The sequence below is a fragment of the Erpetoichthys calabaricus genome, chromosome 1, assembly GCF_900747795.2.
Source record: "Erpetoichthys calabaricus chromosome 1, fErpCal1.3, whole genome shotgun sequence".
In the NCBI taxonomy this organism is placed as follows: Eukaryota; Metazoa; Chordata; class Cladistia; order Polypteriformes; family Polypteridae; genus Erpetoichthys; species Erpetoichthys calabaricus.
In genome coordinates this window covers 239864496-239892147 of record NC_041394.2, presented here as the reverse complement: position 1 = coordinate 239892147, position 27652 = coordinate 239864496, and the positions used below count along the sequence as shown (strand labels likewise).

At 37.7% G+C, this 27652-nt stretch overlaps 2 protein-coding genes across 2 annotated transcripts in view; one reads left to right on the top strand and one right to left on the bottom strand.

Annotated features, from left to right (window-relative positions):
- LOC114660397 (sortilin-like) overlaps positions 1-27652 on the bottom strand; it is a 228401-nt gene that overhangs the window by 154364 nt on the left and 46385 nt on the right. The window lies entirely within an intron of this gene.
- Positions 9165-27262, top strand: LOC127526008 (E3 ubiquitin-protein ligase Hakai-like). Its single transcript, XM_051919796.1, is given in 8 exon segments — positions 9165-9237; positions 10911-11078; positions 15523-15620; positions 17217-17300; positions 17383-17456; positions 25758-26568; positions 26571-26586; positions 26589-27262. Coding segments are annotated over 8 exon segments (1533 nt in total). The 5' UTR covers positions 9165-9224; the 3' UTR covers positions 26858-27262.

Here is a 27652-nt window from a genome sequence, read left to right as displayed (position 1 = left end):
GGAAGGACCCGGGAAGCGAACCCAGGTCTCCTAACTGCGATGCAGTAGCGCTACCCCTGCGCCACCGTGCCGCCCTATTCATTGGTATGTGAAATGTAAAATAGACAGTTGTTGTGAAATACTCTAGTAACCGATTTTCTATCTATGGTAAGAAAAGAAGGACCAAACCTTGTTCCTCCTTGTGCCCCACATACTCCTCTATATACCACCTCTTAAAATACGAGCGACTGAGCCGTGAGATAGCTGGCACCCAGCGCCCACCCCAGAGGGTTGACGAGCAGGGGTCAGAGCCACATAGTAAATATTACTTATTTCTTGAGCAACATTCCCTTAACCTGCAATTGCTTCGTCCTGTGTATGATGTTAATCTTCATCCAATTTATAGGGAAAACTTGGGGGTTGGAGGCAGGATTGGCACTCCAGCCATAGTAAAAGAAAATCATGCTGGTCCCAACCCAGGTAGGTCGTTATGTGCTGGGTGCGGCAACGCGGATCAGCGCATGCTCCCAATTTATCTCTCTCTCTGTTTCACTCACTCGCTCTCTCTCTCTCTCTCTCTCTCTCTCTCTCTCTCTCTCTCTCTGTGAAAAAGATTTAGGGTACTGACAGCTATCTCCCAGCAGATGGAGCAGTTGTGTATAAATTAAATACGTGAACTTGAACATCTGGCTATTTTGGAGTAGTCATCATTAACATAAAGCACATTGATTACTTATGCAGATTATAATTAAGCGTTTTGCCTACTGAACAGAAATTGGAAATTTATGAGGATTAATTTGTGTTTGTGTTTTGGTTTTGACTATTTGATGCTGATGTTGCAATATCTTTTGATGCTGTACTTTGATGGTTGCAACATATAATATGTTGGCAGGTCTACACTGTGTGAGTTTTTTATGGCATTATTCAGCTGACATTTTATTTTGTCTGGTGCTGGTATCCTAATAAACTGTGAAATCCAGTGAACTTCTTATTAGTGGTATTGTCATGTGTAATGAGTACATTATAGTTCTTACCTGAATGTCCAATTAATGTGCAATACATTGTATGATGAGAGAGGTTTGTGGCATTGTGCATTTTAAAAATTAAATAAATAATTCAGAGCATGCATTGTCAGCACAGTCATCAGTCACCAATCTTATAGTAAACAACAATGCATTGAAATGCAGAACCTTAATTAATAGTAATCGCAAATCAGCTTACCTGTATTTTCTGTGCTTTTTTTCCCAATAGGTTTTAGAACATAAACCATTGAAACAGAAGTAAGGAGTACATCAGGAGTACAACAGGCAGAAAGGGTCTAACTGCAGTGAAATTTTATTATGCTTATTGATATGAATCCTATATGAATTGTACTGTATTGACTTTGAATCTGCAGTATACTTGCAAAGTTAAATGCTTCTTGAAACTGCAATGACACATGTCTGCAGTTTTGACTTTGCTAGGGATTAAAGGTTAAGACAACAATATATTTTAAATTTACAAGGCTAACTTTGTTATTGTATAGATAAGCAATTAATGTAATTAAAAAAAAACTTGTTTTGTGATATTAGGGAACTGGAGCCACATGAAATTTCCCCTTCCAACTATCAGTCCTGGGATAAAGACTAATTGATCTATTCTCTGGTCAACAAATATTATTGAACTATATTCTACTTTGTTTTAAACACATGTATGAAGTAAGGGGAATGGATAGGGGAGGGGATCTCTTCTTTAAACTGATAACTCGAAGCATGACAGTCTATCTGAGACTTATCATTGATAAGACTTGAATCCATCTATGTAAAATAATAAAAGACCTCCTGTTTGACGACTGCCTAATGTGGCACTCTTTTTCTTCCACACTGCTTATTACAACAGCACATGCTAGTGTTTGTTTTCCCATTTGAAAGTATTTATATTTTTGTTAATTTTAAATAGTGCACATGGATGCAGTAGTTTCATTTCAGTACATAATTTATTTCTAATAGTAATAATAATAATATTAATGTACACAACTGGTAATGTAGATGCCTCTTTTCCTCTGTCATGCTTTGCTAATATATTGTGATAAGTAATTAGATGAATGGGGTTGATGTCCTATTTTGGAATGGATGCCCTATTCCCATCTAAACTTTCCTTATAATAATAATGATGTGTTTGCTATTTATTATATACTAACTGTGTAAGCTTAAAAACTATTGAAATCGTCAGAAAAAAAACTGAAATGTAGAGGGGTCAGGTAATTGAAAGGAACTACTCTGGGCGTCTCTGTCTAAGGAGGATTTGTTTTGCCAACGTGCTCACGTTGCTTGTGCATTAGCGGTGGGAGGAAAAGTAAAAAGGAAACAGTTTTGCCGATGCTAGTGCCTAAGTGACTTTGTCTTTCTTCGGAGGTTTCGTTGGTAGTTAACATTGCTGCCTCTCAGCAACAGAGCGTAGGTTCAGGTCCTGTCTGGCAGTTGTGCAGAGGCTGTTGCAGTGCTTTTTGTGGGGATATTATGGTCTCCAAAGTGTATAGCTTATGCTGATTAGCAATTCTAAGCTGACACAGTGTGTGCACTTTGGAGGACTGCTGTCACATCTAGGTTTGGTTACTACCTTGCTCCCAGTGCTACCACCATGCCCTTGATCCTGCTTAGGATAAGTGGGTTTAAAAAATAAATGAGTAACTAAATGGATTTATTGAAAGGAGGACAACTTGCTTCATAAACCTTTTGCACATTGAAGTAAGATATGATGAAATCTCTCTGTACCTTTTTTAAGTTGCTGACTTTACACTCTTTAGTATCTTAATTTTTCTGAAGAGTACTTTTTACTGATTCACAGCCTGACTTTTCATTTATTTTTGTATTAATAAATGTAATGAATGATGTTGCATAATTCTTCCAAGGGTATCCTGTTAGAGTTATCATTACAGTCTTTCTGTAGTTGCCAAATCATATCAGTGTTGCACAGTGGTTATCATATTTAAATGGCTAACTCAATGGAAATTTCTGGGCAGTTACGTTAGGTGGAATGTGTCAAGAAGTTGACCTATTGGAATGTGTGCCTATAATTTGTTTAATAATTATTGTTTGCCTAATTGTGTGTGGTTTGCCAAATACCAGCTGTACAAAGATAAGTTACCAAAAAAAAAAAACTTACATTGCACAGTGTCTGAATGTAAGCTGGGCTTCAGACATGAAGTGCTATATAGTAGATGATGGCATGAGAATAATATTTTGGTGGCCAAACCTTTCCAGAATGGATCACCAAAACCACATTGATAAACTAAATGAAACCTTTGGCATGAGAGGTTTCTAAACAAAAGTCAGCAACACATTTTATGCCAGAGAACTCCGAATCTTTATGTGATACATATAATGCTAAAATACTGTAGATCTAGTTATTGAAACAAGAGTTTGAATTTAAGTCAGTTTACACATGTGCTTTTCTAACTTCTTTTTCTCTTACACAAAATGAAAATGAAAATGAGAAATGCAAAATTAAGCAAAATTCAAGCCTGAAGTAAAGTAGTTAAAACAAATTATCAAATTGTGCAAAGAAATTAATTTACAAGATGTAATTTGGACACTTGTTAAAACTAAATGCTGAAACCCCTGCAGAGTACCAGGATGTAGTTTTACAAAACACTGAAAAATGAAGCTAACTACTTTACAGACTCCTTCAGCCATTTTTAAACACCTAGGGCAGGATTTCAAGTTACTAAAGCCTATGTCTGAAACACTGGGCATAAAGTAGGAGCCAAACCTGGAGAAGACACCAGGCAGGGCCGTATTATATGCTGGTATCAATTATTTTGGGCCAACTGAGAAATACTTTGTGTCTCTGTGATGCCTTAAGTATATAGGAGGCCTGCAACTTTATTGGTCCAATGAGTCAAAAAGTAGTCATGTAATTGGAGTATTATTCCCATATTAGAGGATCAACTACATCAGGGGTAGGCAATCTCGGTCCTGGAGTGCCACAGTATGTGCAGGTTTTTGTTCCAACCCAGTTCCTTAACGAGAACTCAATTATTGCTGATGAAGCACATATTGCTTAAGTGACATTTTAATGCTTCATTTTAGTGGTCTCGCTTGTTAAGGTTCTCCAACCTTAATTGCTTATTTCAATCTTAAACTGCTGCATTCAGTGTTTTAATTGCTCCTTATTAGCAATAAGATGTAAAAGACAAAGCAGCCAGCAGTTCTCCAGCTAGCTTTTTTCCAATTACATCTGTGTGTGTTCATCATGCACGGTTTTGATTTAATAAAACACTTAATAGAAAAATGTGACAGACTGAAAATGATCTGTTTTAGGCTTCAAATCATTTGGATGATATCCTTGGAAAGGAAAAAAATCTACGATATAAAAGCCTTACATTGCACAGACTAACAAGCCATAAAATTAAATAAGGTCTGAGATTGGCAATGATTGGTTTCTAATTAAGCAATTGGGTTGAATGAAAACCTGTAGCCACTGCGGCTCACCAGGACCGACATTGCCTACCCCTGTTTACATCTTATTGCTAATAAGGAGCAATTAAAACACTGAATGCAGCAGTTTAAGATTGAAATAAGCAATTAAGGTTGGAGAACCTTAACAAGCGAGACCACTAAAATGAAGCATCAAAATGTCACTTAAGCAATATGTGCTTCATCAGCAATAATTGAGTTCTCGTTAAGGAACTGGGTTCGAACAAAAACCTGCACATACTGTGGCACTCCAGGACCGACGTTGCCTACCCCTGAACTACATCAAAATGAAAGAGAAAGGACAAACTACAAATATGATTTTCGATTTAAACAAAGACTCTCATGGACCATGAATCCATTCAGGTAATTTCTAAATAGTAAAAAACCTTACACATACATAATTAACAAACAAAGTACAGTAATCCCTCCTCCATCGCGGGGGTTGCGTTCCAGAGCCACCCGCGAAATAAGAAAATCCTGCGAAGTAGAAACCATATGTTTATATGGTTATTTTTATTAATGTCATGCTTGGGTCACAGATTTGCGCAGAAACACAGGAGGTTGTAGAGAGACAGGAACGTTATTCAAACACTGCAAACAAATATTTGTCTCTTTTTCAAAAGTTTAAACTGTGCTCCATGACAAGACAGAGATGACAGTTCCGTCTCACAATTAAAAGAATGCAAACATATCTTCCTTTTCAAAGGAGTGCGTGTCAGGAGCACAGAATGTCACACAGATAGAGAAAACAATCTCTGGCAAACAAATCAATAGGGCTGTTTGGCTTAAGTATGCGAAGCACCGCGGCACAAAGCTGTTGAAGGCGGCAGCTCACACCCCCTCTGTCAGGAGCAGACAAAGAGAGACAAAGAGAGAGAGAGAGAGATAGAGAGAGACAGTTTGTTTTTCAAGCAAAAATCAATACGTGCCCCTTCGAGCTTTTAAGTATGCGAAGCACCGTGCAGCTGCACAAAAGATAGCAACGTGAAGATAATCTTTCAGCATTTTTAGACGAGCGTCCGTATTGTCTAGGTGTGCGAACAGCCCCCCTGCTCAATCCCCCTACGTCAGGATCACAGAAAGTCAACGCAAGAGAAAGAGAAAAGTAAGCTGGGTAGCTTCTCAGCCATCTGCCAATAGCGTCCTTTGTATGAAATCAACTGGGCAAACCAACTGAGGAAGCATGTACCAGAAATTAAAAGGACCCATTGTCCGCAGAAACCCGCGAAGCAGCGAAAAATCCGCGATATATATTTAAATATGCTTACATATAAAATCCGCGATGGAGTGAAGCCGCGAAAGGCGAAGTGCGATATAGCGAGGGATTACTGTAATACTCTTTTAGCTATGAGAATGCACATAATTTAGAGCAGAACTTCTTTAAGATTGTTATGGGTTTAGGGCATATTTCCTTATTTATTTATTAAATTTCTAATTCCAATTAAATTTTTGTTTCCCTTTTTTTTTGTTTGTTAATTGAGTGACATGGTGAATGGGGTGCTACCTGCACAGACATTTTTGAACCTTTCAGTTTTTGGCTTTGGGTAATGCTGTGAACTTTTGGGTTACACAATTTTTCTAGGTATTACTTTAACATAATATAAATTAACATTCCAAATCCGCTTAACCCATTTCAAAAAGGTGGGGACCATAGCCTATCAGGGCAAAACCAGGGGCAATGCACAAGAGGTACACACAGTGACATGGGCCTAGTTTAGATTGAACAATTAACCTAATCTGCACATCTTTGTGGTAAAAAAATGGATTTCACACAGACATAGGTAGAACATGCAAAACTGAAAAGGACAACAACCAGGTCTAGGATTAAAACCTGTACCACCCTGTTTAACATGTAATTCAACAAAATATTACTGATATTACAGCTGTGCTATTATTTCCCCCATCTTCCACTGTCCTCTTCCAATTGCCATGTTAGTGCAGTTAAGAGAACCTAGATGCAAAGACAGATTTTTCTCAATAATGATGAAATAGTTAAAATGAGAAAAATGTATCTTTACAATAACATGCTCTAGAAAATTATGGTACCTAGCACCCAGTGTACACCATAAATTAATATTTTCCATTTCTCTTTTAATTAATGCATTATATTTTCTATAAGTAATGTTATTCATCATTAAATTACTGAATTCAAAGTCTTAAGTTTTGGGTTTAAATCTCGCTGACACTGTGAGGCCAAAAGCAAGTTACTTCACCTACCTGTGCTCCAATTGGAAAAACAAAAGAAATGGATGTTGTAAGTTGATTTGGATAACAACAATATCCAAATAAGTAAATGCATTTGAAATCTCTTCCTGAGAATTTTACAGTGATGGGTAAAGAGCAAGGTGAAATATTCTATGAGGATATCAAGGACAAGAAGGTACCAGGGATATTTCAATGTCAGTATGATGGTGGACTACTGCTGGATCATTCATCGGGACAACACCAGAAAAAATTTACAAATGACAGGTCACCAAATGATATAAGAAGTGAGAAAAACTAGAATAGTTATGTTTAAGTCAAAGAATATGTGTTGCTGTTTTCTTTCAATATGTTTTAAAAATACTAGATTGACTAAATATTTTCATGTTAAACTGATTTTAAACAAATTCTAGACATGAATAAATTTTGTAATTTTTAAGTTTTAATTACATTTCCTTTCAATTTCAGTAATGTGATGTGATGGAAACATTCTAGTTACATTTTTTATTGTGTTCACGAATGCAAATAAAAATAACTTATTCACATTTAACACTATTTGAATAATTTTGTAGTCGTGATTAAAAAGCAACTGGGCTATGAGGTATTTTCATTAATTCTGAAATCATCAATAATGCTGACTTTTCCCCCCTGGATTCTTTTTCCTATTGCTTTAATAATGGTTCAAGCTCATACCCTGGAGGGACTCAGTGGCGTTAGGTTCCAATTCCAGCCACTCTGTAAATACTAAGCAACTTACTAATTCAGAAACATAAACACACTTATTTTATTGTAATCTTAACTGACATGCTTGGCAATAAAACAAAAATGATATGCAATGCAATGCAAGACAACATGCCAAGGGTGAACCTGAGACCAATGTGCACCTGTGTGTTCATTGGGTGAAAGTTGAGAAGTATTGATTTGTTTTACTCCCACAAAACATATTGATGCTGCTCTTAGAAAAAAAGAAAATCAACAGTTTTGAAAACATTCTTCTGTGGCAGAATAACCAGCACCAGCAAGCCATTAGAATTAAGAAACTGCTTTCACTAACAAAAGATAGGCTTCTGATTGCAATGTTGGATTTTGAGGTCCTTGTACTTAGCTGGTCATATACCAGGGCATGCGTTATGTCTCATTTTTTGTTTAGCTGCTAGTAAATTAGAGAAGAGAAAAAAACAATTATAAAGTTTTTTTTTTGTTCTTATTTCGCCTATACAATTTCTTGTATTAGGAATTTGTTTAGTTTTCGGCATACACCCTTGGGTTCAGAGCACAGGGTCAGCCATTGTACAGCGCCCTGGAGCGATTTACAGGTTAAGGGTCTTGCTCAAGGGCCCAGCAGAGTTAGGACCATCTTTTGGCAGTAGACAGGGATCAAATCAGCAACCTTTGGATACCCAGCACAGATCCTTAGCCTCAGAGCCGAAGTTTGAGTCTAAACAAACAAGAAAATTAAAATTAACCTAAAGAAGTCTGTTCAATTAGCAGCAGTTAAGTGGTTAGTAATGGAGAACGTGGTTGGAACAAAAACAAGTAAGCCACTGTAGCCCTTCAAGATTCGAATTTGATGCCCCTTGCTTTTATAATTTACAGTACAATACGAACTCTTTAGTAAAAACTACCAATGTAGGTTTAATTTGGGGAGTATTTACATTTATGAATAAAAATGTTCCCTAAAATAAGCAAGGAATTCGACATAAGCACCAGATTTTCTTATCCTTCATTAAAATACCAAACATTACTGTATATAATTTTCTGGCAAACTGAAAGGGGGGGGGGGGGGATAGTTGGGTGTAACGAATGAAACAAGTAATTCCAAAATAGATTACTATAAAGGCATGATAAAAAACTAAAAAGTCCCTAATCTCGATACCAACAACACAAAATGTATAATTATTGTGAGCAATATTTAAACCTACCTCTAACAAATTCTCTTCGATGAATAGTATCATTAAATATTCTATAAAGAGAATCTCTTTAGCTTTGAGAGGAAAAGGTAAAATCTAAGACGTTAACATTTCTTTATAATAGATTGACATTAGCAAGTGCTTGAGGTTTAAATAAATTACTGACGGTATTCTGCTTATGGCAATACAATAACATTCGATTGGAGAGCGCGTGGGAGGGTCCCCCGGTACCCCGTGTAAGGTAGGGCGACTCGACACAACAGCAATTTGATCAAGTGCGCGTGGGGGAGCAGTGAAGCTTCGCAACGCCGAGATAAATCAGCATTCAAACGAAAAGCGTTTCCCCTGGTGAAACTTTCACCAACGCAGCTATGGCGTTTCGGTACTCTGTCTAGATAATGGGAAAAACACTGCTCACTGCAGGTAATCACTGTGTCCCTCGAATTTTAAACTGCCCTCATTTGACTTTAATTACGTCACGACTACGGAATCGCCAAATTTCATCCCGCTTGCGGAATCCGCCCATAATTTCTCCGGGCTGCAATAATCATGGCAGCAATACCCTATTCGAGCAGCGGGACCCCATATAGGTGTGAACCACGCCCATCTTCTTCGAAACTGCTGAACCATCATGCAGTTCACCTACTTCCGTTCCCACAATGCAGTGCTTTGAATCATGGACCAGAATGGTAGGGAGGAAATAGTTTTTCTGTTTTATAATATTTGCCTTTTCTGTTTATATATTTTAAATAAAAAAAAGTATCCGAGTATGAGTTTAATTGGTATATCGTGATAAACATGCCAAAGTTGCCTTGTAATTAAATACTAACTGGAAGAATGCGAGGTTACAAACAGCGCGGCCTGGTGTGCCTTCCAGGAGCTTCCTAATATTTCAACAGGAAGATGCCTGATGTTTTGCGACTTTCTCCGTGTTGTTGATTTTAAATTTTAAGTTGTTCTCGGTTTTCGTAGTCCCCTAGCAATCCGTTTGCGTTTTAAACAAGTAATAGGATATACGCGTGCATTATTGAGTGTTACTTGGCTTTTCTTTACTTGCAAATTGTTGATCTTCTTAACCAATATGCTGCGAAATAAGATTTAACCTCTAAACTACCGTTGGTTGGGTATTGTATTATTAATTGCTTTGTCTTTTGTAAAACATAGAAAAGTTAGCCATTTTCCGGAATGTTATAGATCCTTAAAAATGCTTTACCTACTGTGATCGTAAGCTAAATAACCTTATTTTGTTCTGTTTTTTAAAAACAGAATTATTTGAAACTTCAGTAGTATTTTGTTTTCTAAATATTTAGACGTTTGATATTTGTAAGCAAGTATACAAGGAGTGCGTATAAGCATTCCCTTAAATCAGGTGACTTCCCAAGTTTAGTTCTAAGAACCCCCTGTGGCGGCAGGTTTTGTTTCATACTGTCCGACATAGACCCTAATTGTTTAACTTTACCTTCAATGTATCTTGTTTTGCATTCAGAAAAGTGCGTTAGTGTTAGATTTACATTTATAAGAAATTAAGAAATATTTTCATTTTGCAATATCTTTCGATGTCATTTTCTGGTTTTCTTTTTGATGAACGTGTTTTTAGCGTAGTTTGCCCCTATTAATTACATCGACATCTGTCAATTAATGACAAGCATAACAGTCACCATGCATCGCAGTAAAAAGATCTTGGTCCGTGTCCTCCGTCCTCCCTGTCGAGAGTTTGCATGCTTTCCCTGCGTTTGCAATGGTTCTTCTCGCCTGTCCAAGTGAATTGGTAAATGCTAAATTGACCCTAGTGTGTGTGTTCACCCTGTGATGGACTGGCACACTGTCCAGGGTTTATTCTTGCCTTGCACCATATGTTAGCTGGGATAGTCTACACGTAACCCGTGACCCTGGTCTGGATTAAGCAGGATAAAAAATGACATGATACACGCATTCACCAGGTCAAGGGATGTCTGAATGGTAAAATGCAGCTATTTTAGTGTTACCCATGTGTTTGTTTTATAGTATTGTTTATTTGTTTGATATGGCTTATTAGTGCCTCTAAATAACAAGAAAATAATTAAAAATAACAAAACGAAAAATATCAAAAATTATTTTATATCGAAATTCCTGCCTTTATTCGGTTTAAAAAAATTGCCAGATTGTGTTTTTGTAACATCTTGGTTAGTTAATGTAGGAGTCCAATTAAGAAGAAATTATTTGAAACGAAAACCTACAATGCTGGTGGGTTTTCCAGGTTGAACTTGAGGACAGCAGGCATAAATGTTGTCACCTTATGTATTGCTACTGAAAGTGGATGCAGTGCCAGATATTTTCATTGTTAATAGCAATGCATGTTATTTATTTCTTTATTTTTGTGTAGACAATGACTTACAAGGTACAGATGGATCTGTATCATTGGGCGGACCCGATGTGCGCAGAAGGATTCCCCTGAAACTTATTTCAAAGCAGACCAACAGAAGCAAGCCGCCTCCTCGCCCCCAAAGAAACATGAATCGAATAGCTTCTAAACAGCAAAATGCAGATAATGGTAGTATACATTTTTGTGATTTGAATACAATAAGCGGGGAACATTTTAGTTTTTATTTAATTTATTGTACAGGTATTGTTGTTTTCAACTAGCTTACTTTGTGAATGTATTTTATTTTTTAATTTATGGCCACACTGAAGTAAGAACATTTCTTTTATGCATGCATGCCATACATACATGCTAATGTAAGTTTATGTTTAGCACATTTGTTTTTAAGAGATACTTAATTGATGGTTTTTTGGTGTTTCAAGCATTTTGAGAAGGTCTTATTTGTCAGTGATCTATCATTGTATTTTACATGATGTTGAATATTTGCAGTTTTATGTGCGTAGTCTTGTCATAATCACATGTTGAATATATTACAGTGCCTTGTGCTTCAAATTAATCGTTTCAGGAGGCCATCTGAACTCTCAAATTGTTCGTAATCCAAATCAGTTTTCCACATTAGAAATAAAGGAAAGTGAATCAATCCTTTCCAAGCCCCTAAATGATACATTTTTTAAGAAACCTTAAACAGCAAATACATATAATTTAAGGTAAAAAAACACAATCAAATGCCATAAATTAAAATATGAAAACAATAATTCCAATACATAATACTGTATAATAAAGTGAAAACGTATTTATTGTACCTACATATCTTAAACATGACCACCAGATTTGCCATACACGTACTGCTTTCCATGCTTCAACATAAGTTCTTTACAACCTTCCCTCTTGGGCTTTACTTCCACACTCTTCTTGATGCCATGGTTAATATGTGTGTGGTGTGTATGTATATATATATATATATATATATATATATATATATAAAAACCAAGACACACTGAAAACACGCAAGCATAACACAAAGATACCTTTCACAGCAAGAGTGAGAGACATCTTGGGCACACAACTGTTGCTGCATTTTTTTCACTGTGTATGCAGTTTGGATGTGGAAACATCATTTGATCTTTGGATCGATTTTCTCTTCAAATTTAGCATTTCAGAATCTGGAACATACAAAGTTTGCATCGTTTGAAGTACAAGACCCTACTGTAACTAATAAATATTCTGTTGCTGAAATAATCTGTAATCTAATATAAACCAAAAAGAAAAGTCTGTGGATTTTAAGCAAGGCAAAATTTATGTCACCTTCATACATTTTGCAGCATCAAAACACACATGCACACACCAGGATATTAATCAGTTTTTTTAACAAAAAACATTGTACTTGTTGCTTTGCACCCCTGCATTCACCAGATCGATCTGCCTCTGACCTGGTTTTTTTTTTTTTTTACCCCAAATTAAAATTATGACTGAAGGGAAGAAGACTTTTTTTATTCTGATTTCTTACACTGTAGAAAGCAACAGGAAGTTCTGGACACAGTAACAAAAGATGAGGTACAGAAAATGTTTCCAGAAATGGAAGAAAACTGAGACAAGTGTAATACATCTCAAGAATATTTTGAAGGTTAATTAAAGGGAATTGCTGTAAAATATATATTTTTTAAATAATTCAAGGGAATGTGTGGGTCCTCCCTCCATATAGATTACACATAAATATATTTTTAATTTTTATTGCACCTTTAACATGCTCAAGGGCAATATATATATAATATTAGTGTGTGTGTGTTTGTTCATATACTTTATTGCATTATACTTTCTGTATTGCATACATAATCAGTTAGTAATCAGTTAGGTTTTCAAACCAACTTCACTCCAGACTTATGAAAAGGCATTGCGAGAAATTTTCAATACCCGCTTTGAGAAAGCATTGTAAAGAAAGCCTGGCAAGTCTTTTGGGTTGAGCTGGTTTTTATTTTGTCAGATTTAAAGATGTTTTGTTTGGTGCTTCTCTTCTTCCAGCTGGGATAAAACCACTTGTATTAAAGTAGCACACATTTATAAAGACTTCTATTAATACGAGTTGTGATACTTTGATGATGCTGCCTCTCCTCACACATACACACAATGTGTGCATGTGTCTGTGTGTACGTATATGTAGAAGCAAAGGGTCTGTGGTACGATTTGCATATTTGTAGCTAGAGATTTACAAAGGGGAGAAAAATGGAGTCGCGTATCTTAAAATAGTTTTTTTATTCTCAAGCTTTCGATAACCTACCAGATGTCATCATCAAGAGAAAAATGATTAGATATATATGAACTAAAGGGAATATATAGCGAGTGAGGGTGGAGGATAGGTTGTAAGGGGATGGATTAAAAAGGTGTGTTATTCAGAAGGTGTTGGTCATAAAGTCTTTTTTGTTTTTTAGATGTTCTTTTTAAGCCTGCATATGCTGGGTTCAAGTCCAAGTGTCCTTAATGGCATTTTCATTAGAGAGCCACAATTCAGCCATGCTCCTCTGGCACTATTGAAATTAGCCCTGAATTTTACTTTCACAGTGTCCCAGTTAAACGTGCTCCAACGGAACATGTATGTGTGTAAATCACAGACCGAGGGTTGGTCCTTCTGATAGATAGATAGATGACATTGTAATGTACCTGTATTAGGGTTGCGAGTCTTTTAGATGTTTGTCCCTCATATACCGCTGGGCATGCATTGCATGGAAGGGCTGTAAACTGCGTTTCTTGTTTCTGTGGTTGATTGGTTTTTTTTTTTTTTTGCTTCTGGCATTGAAAAGGACAGTCTGTAATGTGTTTGCTGGTTTGTGCGCTATCTTGATCCCAAATCTGGACAGGATGGCGTGCTTACTTTCCGAAAGCTGCTTTGCGGATCCTACAAGATCAGTGTGGCCGCTTCGATATTTGATAAATGGTTTGATGTGGGTGAAGCAAAATGCCCACATACAGATGTATTCGTGGTGCTTTTTTATTCAAAGCGTCGCATATTCCCGATCGTAATGGACACGATACGTTTTAAAAAGTCTCACATGCCGTCTTTTGTGCCGGTCTTTTTTTTCTAGGGCTTCATCTGTTCCTGACAGCAGCGAATTTGCCAGCAAGTAGATCGCCACATGATCACATAAATGTATGATATTCCAACTCTCTGCACATTTAAGAATCCTTAGATTTTATACTTGATATCACTTTCATGATGAAAAGCATTTTACAGATAAATCGGTAATTTCGTTTACATAATGAATGCTGTTAATAATTACACACATGGGGGTGACACAGTGGCGGAGTGTTAGTGCTGCTGTCTTGCAGGGAGTCACGTCGCTGATATTCCCTGCCTGGAGTTTACATGGTTTCCTGCTGGGTTTCCTCGGTGTGCTCCGGTTTCCTTCCAAAGATATGCAGATTTGCGGATTTGGTGCCCGCTTAAATGATGCCAGTGTATGTGTGTGCTTGAATTCACTTTGCGATGAGCCGAGGGCCGCTCGTCCAGGGGATTGTTTCTCACTCGGTGCCCAATGCTTGCTGGAATGGACACATCCCTGGATTTAATCAATAAACATCCTTTTTCAGAGAGATTGCAGTAAGGTGTCATCGGAATTTATTGGGTGGTCTAGGCATTTCACAACACAGAGAAGTCCGAACATGTTTTCCACTGTGAAAATATTCTCGCACTGCCATCTGGTGGATTCCTCCAGATTTATGTAAAGTACTACGCGCAAGTATAACACTACAATGCTTGCGTAGCAGGAGTGTCCGCTGCGGCATGCGTCGTGTGAAGTATAAATCCGGCCTTAGAAGTGCAGGCGCCTTTCCTTTCAAGAAATCAAAGTGTCATTGAATACCACAATACAAAGGCAATTGGAAACTGGAAGAGATCTGGCAGACCCAAAGTCATAACCCAATCAGAAGACAAGTTCCTCATGGTCACCAGCATCCATGACGGGCACATTACAGCATAACGGCTTCAAGCACAGCTCAACAGGGGTTGAAAAAAGCAAGTGTCAGTTTCTGCTTTGAAGAGGAGACTTTGTCCTGCAGGTTTTACAGGGTGAGTGGCATGAGAAAGCCATTCCTTAAAGTACAAAATAGGGCATTGAAATTCCGGCTGTGGACTACTGCAGACTGGAAGAAAGTCTTTTGGATCGATGAATCAAAATTTTAAATCTTCGGTTAATCATGCAGGGTTTGTATGCCTTTCGAGTTTGTGAAAGGATGGTTCCTCAGTGTGTGACATCAACTGTTAGACATGGAGGAGGAAGTGTGATGGTCTGGGGTTCTTTTGCTTGAGATAGAGTTGTTCACTTGCATAGAGTGACTGGCATTCTAAATCAAAATGGTTACCATAGTTTGTCAGTTATATTAGCAAAATGTAAGCTTAAATGATTCCTTGACACACTCTTTATTTGCCATTGTGTATTTGTTCTATGACTTGATTTAATGAAACATTGACATTAAACTGTGTGTATTTCCATAAAAACTGAAAACCCTGAGGGGTTTCAAAACTTTTGTCCAGTTGTATGTATGTGTATATAATATACACACATACATATACTTCGGAGCTGTACTATTATTTATTTATTTTGTTTGTTTGCTTTTTTTATAGAAAGTTTTGGATACAGTGAAGAGGAGCTCTATGATTGCAAGGTTCCAGATGTGTTTGGAAGTCAACGAAGATTTTTACAAATATTTTGGGATGTTAAGGTATGTATTTGCTTTCAATAGGCATCACGATACCAACAGCATAAACAAGTAATATACATTTGGTTCGCGGGCCTAACATTAGAATTTGGTGCTCCTTGTGTAGCTTTCATGCATTTGTTTGGTCTATGTGGTTTAATTGTAGATGGTTGTGTAAATCTTTGTGTGCATTTCACCAGTTGTATGTTTTTGCTATCTTTTCCTGTCCAAAATTGCTATTAAAAACAATGCAATTCTCTACATTTTGGAGATTGAATGTGTAGAAAATAAGTTTGATAAATAGAACTTTCACCATTACTTAAAACTTCTCAATGTTTCGGGAGGCTTCTAATAAAAGAAAAATAATTTAACATGTTTTAAAAGACTGTTAAGGCTTGAGACAGTACTATGAATTTGTTCAACACAGTTCCTTGTAGTTATATGTTTGCCTCTAATATTGCAAATGCATTTGCGTTTAGGTACTGTTTAGATGCAGTCCAAAACAGGGAAAGCTTGATCTGTGGACAGCACAGGAATACTAAATAAAATAATCCCCACTTTTGAAATTAGTATCTTGCTGTGTACTATGTATTTAGAATTTAAAATACAATGAATTGTGCATCTTTAGTTAGAATACATTGATTCCCTCGCTATCTTCGCCTTTCGCGGCTTCACTCTATCGCGGATTTTATATGAAGCATATTTAAATATATATCGCAGATTTTTTGCTGGTTCGCGGATTACCTGCGGGACAATGGGTCTTTTAATTTCTGGTACATGCTTTCTCAGTTGGTTTGCCCAGTTGATTTCATACAAGGGACGCTATTGGCAGATGGCTGAGAGCATACCCAACTCATTACTTTTCTCTTTCCTCTCTGTTGCGCTTTCTCTGATCCTGACAGTAGGGGTGTGAGCAGGGGGGCTGTTTGCACTACACCTAGACCGATACGGACGCTCGTCTCATAAAAATGCTGGAAAGATTATCTTCACGTTGCTACCTTCTGTGCAGCTGCTAGGTGAAGCGACATGCTGCACGGTGCTTCGCATACTTAAAAGCTCGAAGGGCACATATTGAGTTTTTGCATGTTTGTTTCACTCTCTCTCTCTCTCTCTCTCTCCTTACGGAGGGGGGTGGAGCTGCCGCCTTCCCCTAATTTGATTTGTTTTGCTCTCTCTGTCTTATTGACAGTCTCTGCTCCTGACAAGCACTCCTTTGAAGAGGAAGATATGTTTGCATTCTTTTAATTGTGAGACAGAACTGTCATCTCTGTCTTGTCATGGAGCACAGTTTAAACTTTTGAAAAAGAGACAAATGTTTGTTAGCAGTGTTTGAATAATGTTCCTGTCTCTCTACAACCTCCTGTGTTTCTGCGCAAATCTGTGACCCAAGCATGACAATATAAAAATAACCATATAAACATATGGTTTCTACTTCGCGGATTTTCTTATTTCACGGGTGGCTCTGGAACGCAACCCCCGCGATGGAGGAGGGATTACTGTATTTATTGAAACTGTAAATGTGTGGAAGTCTAATTACAATACTTGTTGTCTAAGTAGATTTATATTTGCCAGAACAGTATTGTACCTGCTTCTTATGTATATATTTTATCATTTCAACAGTTGAATTTAATTGGAGAAAAGGATGACACGCCAGTTCATTTCTGTGATAAATGTGGTCTACCTATCAAGATATATGGACGAATGGTATGCACAAACAGTTTACTTATTTTGGTATTCTTATTGTTGTTTCTCTAGTTAACTGGATTTCTGTTTTCTTTCTTTCCAGATTCCTTGCAAGCATGTTTTCTGCTATGAATGTGCAGTAATACATGAGAAGAAGTGTGACAAAATGTGCCCTGGGTAAGTTTTATAGATAGTGGGCTTTGTATATATAAAAACTAATATCTCTAATAAAAATATTAAGTTTGTTTATGCATTATTTCTTAAAAAAAAAAAAAAATACAAAAAGTGGAACATATGTCTTGGAGTCCCTCCCTGCTACTACGTTTTTCTATCTCAAGTATATTTTTGCAATGCCTCTTTGATAAACTTCAATGTTTTGTGATAGCCTTATGAAATCAGTGGAATTACTCAGAGTTGGCATTATGAAGGAGCCTTTAAGAGTTTCAAATCTGAATTAATAAAACATACACTCCAGTAAGAAACTCCTGAATATCTATTGTATTCTGAAATAAAAGATAAAAAAAAAAAGCTAACAGCAGAAAACGTTGGATCTTAAAACAATTTTCCACAATACGTTTTTGAGCCCTCTGACATACCTGAAGAAGAAAAGATGTAACAGCAAGTTATGTTTGGAAAGTACTAATTAGTCTTTAGATGGACTAGAAACATGGTATTAGAGGATAGCTATGCAAGGGCATGGCTAATCACTAAAAGCTAATTTTTGGGGTATTTCATTATTCTTGTCCTGCCTCCATCTGTTTTGGTGGAAGAAAAGAAATATCCCAGGACAGAGCTGTGTGTATAATTGGCGTATAGAGCTAGTGGTTTTGTTAATGACAAACTTAGTCAATGTTATAAACATAATATTTGAGTGAGTCTTTTGCCTTTTGCATAAAATGTTTTGGTCTTTGCACAATGTGTTAGGTGCAAGTTCTGGTATACAAAGATGGAAGTATATTTTTCCATGGTAAACCTAGTCTGTATGGTTTAAATTAACAAGCTAACTTCACTGTTAAGTAGTCCCTCTCTTCCACATTTGATGCAGTGTACTAATAAATATTCTCAGTATTGTTCTTTGTGATGTTATGAGGAAAAAAAAGATTCAAACCCATCGTGATAATTGAGCAGAGTATATATCCACCTATTATTGTAAGGCTTACTTGAATTATATCAGATTGGCCATATTGCATCTTATTAATAGGATTGATGTGATCAGGCATTTTTAAGGCTGATACTGATCACATCGTTCATTAAAGTACAGTTTGTTTTTTTTTTTGGTTTTTTTTTATGGTAGGCTTGTGCATAATTTGCCATATTTAAGTATCATTTTATATGAGAGTGGTTTCCTTGGTATTTTTACAATTAGACAGTAGACTAAGCAGTGATGCTATGATTGCTGCCAATCTAGATCAGCCAGTTTTCACTCCAAATGACTCGATCAATAATTAGTATATTAGCCAATCTCAAAAAAACAATTTTTCAGAATCTGCTTTTCTAATAGTTATGATTATATTTAGTTATAGTGCTTCTTCTCGTGAAGTATTATGGTACTTGAGGAATCACACATGTTTTGTTGCCAGGACATAATGGTTAACGAAGAGTGGAAATTCAAACTTTAGGAGAAAACAAAAACATTGGCTTTTACTTTAAATAAAGTGGATTAGTAAACTCATAAAAGGGAATCTGAGGAGTTGTCATGTACATGGAAAGGAACAGAAGTTTAGCTGAAGTTGCAGTGTAAGACAGAGAAGCACATCTTTGGCACACATTAAATGAGTTCAGACATTTTTATTTTGTCCTGTAATTTAAAACCGTGCAGAATGTGAGTTAGCTTGTGTTTAGTACATTTTAATTAGGGAAAAAATAAAGAAAAATTTGCCCTTGTTGCTTAGTAAACAACACGTTTTTAGCTTAAGGGCCAAATGTGTCAGTTTTACTTGTCAACTTCTTAAGCATGTTAGTCTTGTGTGTTTTTTTGATAAATATGAATTTATTAGACTTGTGTCTTGCATTTATAACACATTTTCTTTTATGGCATGTATTATAGATGTTTTGTGTACATGCTTTGTCACTTTAAAAAAAGTGTGTTGTAAGGGGATATTTATTTTAGTGTATTTTTAATGGTTCCTGAACAATACACCTACAGAATTTAATAAAAATGAACAGGTAACACTTGTGGTCTGTAGTTTAATTATACAAATTCCACATCAGTGTACTGTAGAAAACGAGCCTTCTGCACAACTGGTGCTGTAGGAGGTTAATGGAAAAAATAAAATTAAAAGTATAAGCAAAACAAATTGGTATCAGAATCGGACAGTTCTAGTAACATGAAATCTGTGGTGGGTATCAGACCAAAAAAAAAAAAAACCTGATCGGTTCTTCCTTACACAGTAGCTGCTGTTTTTTCTTTCTTTTTACAGTCGTATGAAAAAGTTTGGGAACCCCTGTTAATTCTTTGGATTTTTGTTTATCATTGGCTGAGCTTTCAAAGTAGTAACTTCCTTTTAATATATGACATGCCTTATGGAAACAGTGGTATTTTAGCAGTGACATTAAATTTATTGGATTAACAGAAAATATGCAATATGCATCATAACAAATTTAGACCGGTGCATAAATTTGAGCCCCCAACAGAGATATTACATCAATACTTAGTTGAGTCTCCTTTTGCAAATATAACTGCCTCTAGATGCCTCATATAGCCTTTAATGAGTGTCTGGATTCTGGATGGAGGTATTTTTGACCATTCTTCCATACAAAATCTCTCCAGTTCAGTTAGATTTGATGGCTGCTGAGCATGGACAGCCTGCTTCAAATCATCCCACAGATTTTCGATGATATTCAAGTCAGGGGACTGTCACGGCCATTCCAGAACATTGTACTTCTCCCTCTGCATGAATGCCTTTGTAGATTTCAAACTGTATTTTGGGTAATTGTCTTGTTGGAATATCCAACCCCTGCGTAACATCAACTTTGTGAGTGATGCTTGAACATTATCCTGAAGAATTTGTTGATTTGGGTTGAATTCATCTGACCCTTGACTTTTAACAAGGGCCCCAGTCCCTGAACTAGCCACACAGTCCCACAGCATGATGGAACCTCCACCAAATTTGACAGTAGGTAGCAAGTGTTTTTCTTGGAATGCGGTGTTCTTCTTCTGCCATGCAAAGCACTTTTTGTTATGACCAAATAACTAAATTTTTGTCTCATCAGTCCAAAGCACTTTGTTCCAAAATGAATCTGGCTTGTCTAAATGAGCATTTGCAAACAACAACGTACAGTAATCCCTCGCTATATTGCGCTTCGACTTTCGCGGCTTCACTCCATCGCGGATTTTATATGTAAGCATATTTAAATATATATCGCAGATTTTTTGCTGGTTCGCGGATTTCTGCGGACAGTGGGTCTTTTAATTTCTGGCACATGCTTCCTCAGTTGGTTTGTCCAGTTGATTTCATACAAGGGACGCTATTGGCAGATGGCTGAGAACCTACCCAACCACAGCACGTATTATGTATTAAATAAAACTCCTCAAATATATTGTGAGCACGGGGGCTGTTCGCACCCCTAGAGGACACGGCCGCTCCTCAAAAAACGCTGAAAGATTACCTTCACAGTGCTCCCTTCTTTGCTGGGCTTACGTGTGGCCGCTTTGCAAGCTATATGCTTCCCACATGGTGCTTCGCATACTTAAAAGATCAAACAGCACGTATTGATTTTTGATTGTTTGCTTTTCTCTCTCTCTCTCTCTCTCTCTCTGACGGAGGGGGTGTGAGCAGAGGGGCTGTTCGCATACTGGCCTAGAGGATACGGACGCTCCTCTGAAAAATGCTTGCTCCCTTCCTCGCAGCTACTTTGCGGTGCTTCGCATACTTAAAAGCCAAACAGCCCTATTGATTTTTGACTGTTTGCTTTTTTCTCTCTCTCTGACGCGCACTCCTTTGAAGAGGAAGATATGTTTGCATTCTTTTAATTGTGAGACGGAACTGTCATCTCTTGTCATGGAGCACAGTTTAAACTTTTGAAAAAGAGACAAATGTTTGTTTGCAGTGTTTGAATAAAGTTCCTGTCTCTCTACAACATCCTGTGTTTCTGTGCAAATCTGTGACCCAAGCATGACAATATAAAAATAACCATATAAACATATGGTTTCTACTTCGTGGATTTTCACCTTTCACGGGGGGTGGGGGTCTGGAACACAACCCCCGCGATGGAGGAGGGATTACTGTACTCTGTTTGTGGTGTGAGTGCAAAAAGGGTTTCTTTCTCATCACCCTGCCATATAGATGTTCTTTGTGCAAATTGCGCTGAATTGTAGAACGATGTACAGATACACCATCTGTAGCAAGATGTTCTTGCAGGTCTTTGGAGGTGATCTGTGGGTTGTCTGTAACCATTCTCACAATCCTGCGTATATGCCGCTCTTGTATTTTTCTTGGCCTGCCAGACCTGGGTTTAACAGCAACTGTGCCCATGGCCTTCCATTTCCTGATTACATTCTTTACAGTTAAAACTGACAGTTTAAACCTGAGGTAGCTTTTTGTACCCTTCTCCTAAACCATGATACTGAACAATGTTTGTTTTCAGATCTTTTGAGAGTTGCTTTGAGGATCCCATGCTATCACTCTTCAGAGGTGAGTCAAAGGGAAGCACAACTTGCAATTGACCACCTTAAATACCTTTTCTCATGATTGGACACACCTGTCTATGAAGTTAATGAGCTAATCCAACCAATTTGGTGTTGCAAATAATCGGTATTGAGCAGTTACATGCATTCAAATCAGCAAAATTACAAAGGTACCCAAATTTTTGCACAGCCAGTTTGTCACATTTGATTTAATTTCATACAACTAAATACTGCTTCACTAAAAACCTTTGTTCAGAAAACACCCAGTACTCAGATGTTCCTAGGAAATGAAAGACATACCACTGTTATTTTTTTGTTGAAAGTAAATTATTATGCAGGCTGAGAGGGTTCCCAAACTTTTTCATATGACTGTGTAGGTTTATAGGGTCATTCTTGTCACATGTACAGAGTACAGTGAAATTGATTTTTGCATATTTACTAACCAAAAGACATAGTCAGGTCTAGAAGTATTTGGACAGTGACACAATTTTCATAATTTTGACTCTGTACAACACCACAATGTATTTGAAACAAAGCAATCAGGATGTGAAGTATAGGCTTTCAGCTTTAATTCAAGGGGTTTAATGAAAACATGGTCCTCCAATTTTCATTGGCTCAAAAGTATCTGGACAAACTAACAGTCATAAATGATCATTTTTAATATTTGGTAGGGTCAATGACTCCCTGAAGTCTGGAACCCATGGCCATCTCCAAGTGCTGGGTTTCCACTCTAGTGATACTTTGCCAGACCTTTACTGCAGCTGTCTTCAGTTGCTGCTTATTCGTGGGACTTTCTGCCATTAGTTTTGTCTTCAGCAAGTGAATTGCAGGTCCAATTGGGTTGAGGTCAGTTAATTGGCTTGACCTTTGAAGAATTTTCCACTTCTTTGCTTTGAAAACAGTTGGCTTTCTTTCACAGTATGTTTTGGCTCATTGTCCATGTCTACTTTGAAACATTGTTCTGTCAGTTTTGCAGCATTTGTCTGATTCTGAGCAGACAGTATAGCCCTATATGCTTCATAATTCATCCTGCTACTTCTGCTAGCAGACATATCATCAATAAACACTAGTGACTGACTTCCATTCACAGCCATGCATGATCATGCTATAAAACTGCCTCCACCATGTTTCACACATGATGTGGTATTCATCGGATCATGAGCCATTTCTTCTCTTCTCCAAGGACACTTTGTGGTAAACCTTTAGTCTTTTCATTCATGAAGTCTCTTGATTGTAAACTTTGGCAATGATAGGCCTGCCTCCTTGAGTGTTCTTGGTTTTGGTTAAATATTGTGAAGGGGTCCTTCTTCACCAAAGACAGAATTCTGCAATCATCCGTAGTAGTTATCTTCTGTGGTTGCCCAGACCTTCTGGTGTTGCTGAGTTCACCAGTATGCTTAAGAATGTACTATATGGTTAATTTGACCACTCCTGTTTCTGCTGTCACTCTAAGGGGTTTGTTTTATTTTCCCAGCCTAATTGAGGGACTGTTTTTACTTGCATGAACAACTGTTTGGACTTCATATTGAGAGTTCACAGTTGCAGCTTCCAAATGCAAATTCCATATTTGGAATCAATTTTGGGCATTTTACCTGCTTAATATAATGAAATAATGAAGGAACTGCACCCACCTGGCTATGGTGCAGCTTGTTAATCAAAAGTCTATGTACTTCTGAGCCAGTGGAAACGGGGGTGGGGGTTGGGGGATTATGCAGAAAAGTGCCTCTCATTCTTAAATGGCTCATATATTTTTGATAAACCACTTAAATTAAAGCTGAAAGTCTATGCTTCAATCACATAATTGCTTTATTTCATATCCATTGTGGTGGCATACAAAGCCAAAATTATGAAAAATGTCACTGTCCATATACTTATGGACCTGACCATATTGCAGAGTAATTGTTCGGTGCTCATATTTTAGCTAATAAAGTGTAAACAGAATATCCATAACACACAAACTGTACATATGGCATAAAAGAATGTCAAGTCACAGTTGTTATATACAGTAATCCCTCCTCGATCGCGGGGGTTGCGTTCCAGAACCCCCCGCGAAAGGTGAAAATCCGCGAAGTAGAAACCATATGTTTATATGGTTATTTTTATATTGTCATGGTTGGGTCACAGATTTGCACAGAAACACAGGAGGTTGTAGAGAGACAGGAACTTTATTCAAACAATGCAAACGAACATTTGTCTCTTTTTCAAAAGTTTAAACTGTACTCCATGACAAGGCAGAGATGACAGTTCCGTCTCACAATTAAAAGAATGCAAACATATCTTCCTCTTCAAAGGAGTGTGCGTCAGGAGCAGAGAATGTCAGAGAGAGAGAGAGAGAAAAAAGCAAACAATCAAAAATCAATGGGGCTGTTTGGCTTTTAAGTATGCGAAGCACCGCCGGACAAAGCAGCTGCAAGGAAGGGAGCAATGTGAAGGTAGTCTTTCAGCATTTTTTAGAGGTGCGTCCGTATCCTCTAGGCCAGTGTGTGAACAGCCCCTCTGGTCACACCCCCTCCGTCAGGAGCAGAGAATGTCAGAGAGAGTGAGAGAGACAGAGAAAAACAAACAATCAAAAATCAATACGTGCTGTTCAAGCTTTTAAGTATGCAAAGCACCATGCAGGAAGCATATCACTTGACAAAGCAGCCACATGTAAGCCCTGCAAGGAAGGGAGCAATATGAAGGTAATCTTTCAGCCATTTTTGAGGAGTGGTCGTATCCTCTAGGGGTGCAAACAGCCCCTGTGCTCACAATATATTTGAGGAGTTTTATTTAATATGTAATACGCGTTCTGGTTGGTGAGCTTCTCAGCCATCTGCCAATAGCGTCCCTTGTATGAAATCAACTGGGCAAACCAACTGAGGAAGCATGTACCTGAAATTAAAAGACCCATTGTCCGCAGAAATCTGTGAACCATCAAAAAATCCACGATATATATTTAAATATGCTTACATAAAAATCTGCGATAGAGTGAAGCCGTGAAAGTCGAAGCGCAATATAGCGAGGGATTACTGTAATGTTCATTGGATGTTTATCAAGAAGATACAACATTAACGGGCTTATCGTTTTTACAAGTAAATAGTCTACTATTGCTCCTTAAGCTAACAAATCTTTTGTTTACTGAGCAGCAAGAACAGTCTTCTTTATTAAAATCAGCACTGCTGTATTTTTGTTCAGCTGAAGAATATTAGTCTAAAATTCCCCTCTATGCGAAGGGTGACTCCTAAATTTCTTCACTCTGTTTATTACTCCACTTTTTTAATGTGAAAGTCAATATTTGTCTTATCTCTCCTAAACTATACCTGACTCCTGTGTTTTTTCAGGCTGCCTTCCAGCAGAAGAACAATAAGTTTGTATCCTCAAGTACCACAATGCTTGGCATACATGCGTAGTACCACTTAATTATTGTAATGCTTAGAAAAGAGAGGCTGGAAAAAAAAAAAATAGGAAACTAGCGATTTAAGTTGTTCTGGAGTGAATATTGACTGATTTTGATCAGCAGCTGATGGATCAGAGGATTTATAGAACTATTATATAATTGAGAAGAATATTAATGTCTAAACTAGAAGTATATGCTTGGTTTCATGTTTGTTAAAATTAATTTTTTTGCCTGTTGTATTTCAATGTTTAATCTAAATAAAATTGTATATTTTATGACATCTGGTATAACAGATTTTGCCTGTCTTATGTTTAGTGTAAAAAAAAAAAATAATATAAGAAAATCAGAATAGTGAGCAGGGCCTTATCTTCAGATATTTTATGGTTTGTTTCCTTTAAAGTGCTAATGTCAAATTAAATGCTGATATACTTTCATTTCCCTAACTAAAATCTAAGGACAGTTCTTCTCTTTATAGTTGCAATGATCCTGTCCAGCGCATTGAACAGTGTCTTCGTGGATCTCTATTTATGTGCAGCATTGTGCAGGGCTGCAAGCGGACATACTTATCTCAGAGGGATTTGCAGGCACACATCAACCATCGTCACATGAGAGGTGGAAAGCCAGTTAGTGGACGCCCTCAAGGTGATCCCATTCACATGCCAGCCATAACTGGACCACCACCTCCTTCAGAAATGACTGAGCGTTTCCTGATGCCTCCGGATAAGCACCACCTCCCTCATATTGGTGGTCCTAAACCACATGTTCTTATTCCTCCACCTCCATTGCAACATGTGGGTCATGAGCACTACAGCCAGCCTCATGAAGACCACCGGGCAACGCAGCCTCCACCCCAGTCTGCTGATATGAGTTCTTTGGGTCCCCCTCGCTCTGTGGGACAAGAAACTTTTCGTATCTCCACAGTTACAACTCGTAAGCACAGCAATCTCATTACAGTCCCAATCCAGGATGACTCTGCAGGATCTAATACCAGTGGTGGACGTGAACCGCCACCCCCAGGCCCTGGCCCTGGCCCAGCCCCTCATCATCATCCCAGCGAATACCAGAATCAGCCAGTGGTGTCACATCCTCATCATATGATGCCCCCGCAGCAGCATTATGGCCCACCCCCTCCCCCCCCTCCTCCAATAAGCCACCCAATGCAGCACCCTCCACAGGCTTCGGGGACTCCTCACATGGTTTATAACCAAGCTCCACCACCTCCCATGACCTCTGCACCTCCACCCATAACACCACCACCTGGACACTTAATTGCCCAATTGCTCCATACATGCCCTACATGAGCCATCTCCACCTGGTCCTCCGCCTCCTCAGCATGGTGGCCCACCTGTCAGTGCACCTCCTCCCCATCATTATACCCCTGGCTCACTTCAGCAGTTCTCTGAAGAACAAGGAACTCTTAGCCCACCTTTCAACCAGCCCGGTGGACTTAGTCCTGGTATTTGGCCAGCTCCAAGGGGACCACCACCACCAAGAATGCAAGGTCCACCACCTCAGGGCCAGATGCCGGGACCTCATCATCCAGATCAGTCTAGATATCGACCATACTACCAGTAATGTCCTAATGGAGAGCATTTGGAAAATGTTAGACTTTTTGTTTGTGCATTTCACTTGCATAGGTTGAATGCAGTGTCATTAAAGGACCTGTTTTAATTACCTTTTTTTAGCCAGTGGTTTGGGTGCTTACCAGAACTTTTAAAACCATAATCTGGAAACCAAAATACTTTTAATAATTAAAATAAAGTATGTTTGATTACTGAAATGTATAATCCTTATTTGAAAATGACATTAAAACGAACTTGTCCTTCTACTTGGGATTGAATTGTGTAAATAACCTGGATCAAACATACTTGGACATTCTGCATTTGGTTTTCTTAGAATTCATGCTGAGGATTTGGTTAAATTTGATTGTTTTGTTTTCTTACGCTGTAACAACTAAAATAAATAAATATACATTTTAAAAATGTAATCCTCACATTAGTACCTTTTGTTATCTTGACCTAAACCACAAGGAGGAGTTACGTTAAAGGAGTCTGTTGTTTTTTTTTTTTGTTTTTTTGTTTTTTTTTTCTCCCAGAGATTGTTTCAGTTTATGTAAAGTGTATGTTCCCTGTACTAATGGTTATGTTTAAAACAAAAATATTTTTATATAACCCCTTTCATGGCGCCATTGGACTTTAAAAAGTGAACAAACTAAACAAGCTTTTCCTTCTTGCATTTATGTTTGCCAGTGCATATAGGTGTGTTTTCAGTTTCGTCCCCCAACCAATATGAACTTTTGTCTGGCTTAAAAATATAGAACAAAATGCTTTTTTTGGAAACACGTTTACAGCTTCCATCCAGTTTTGAGCT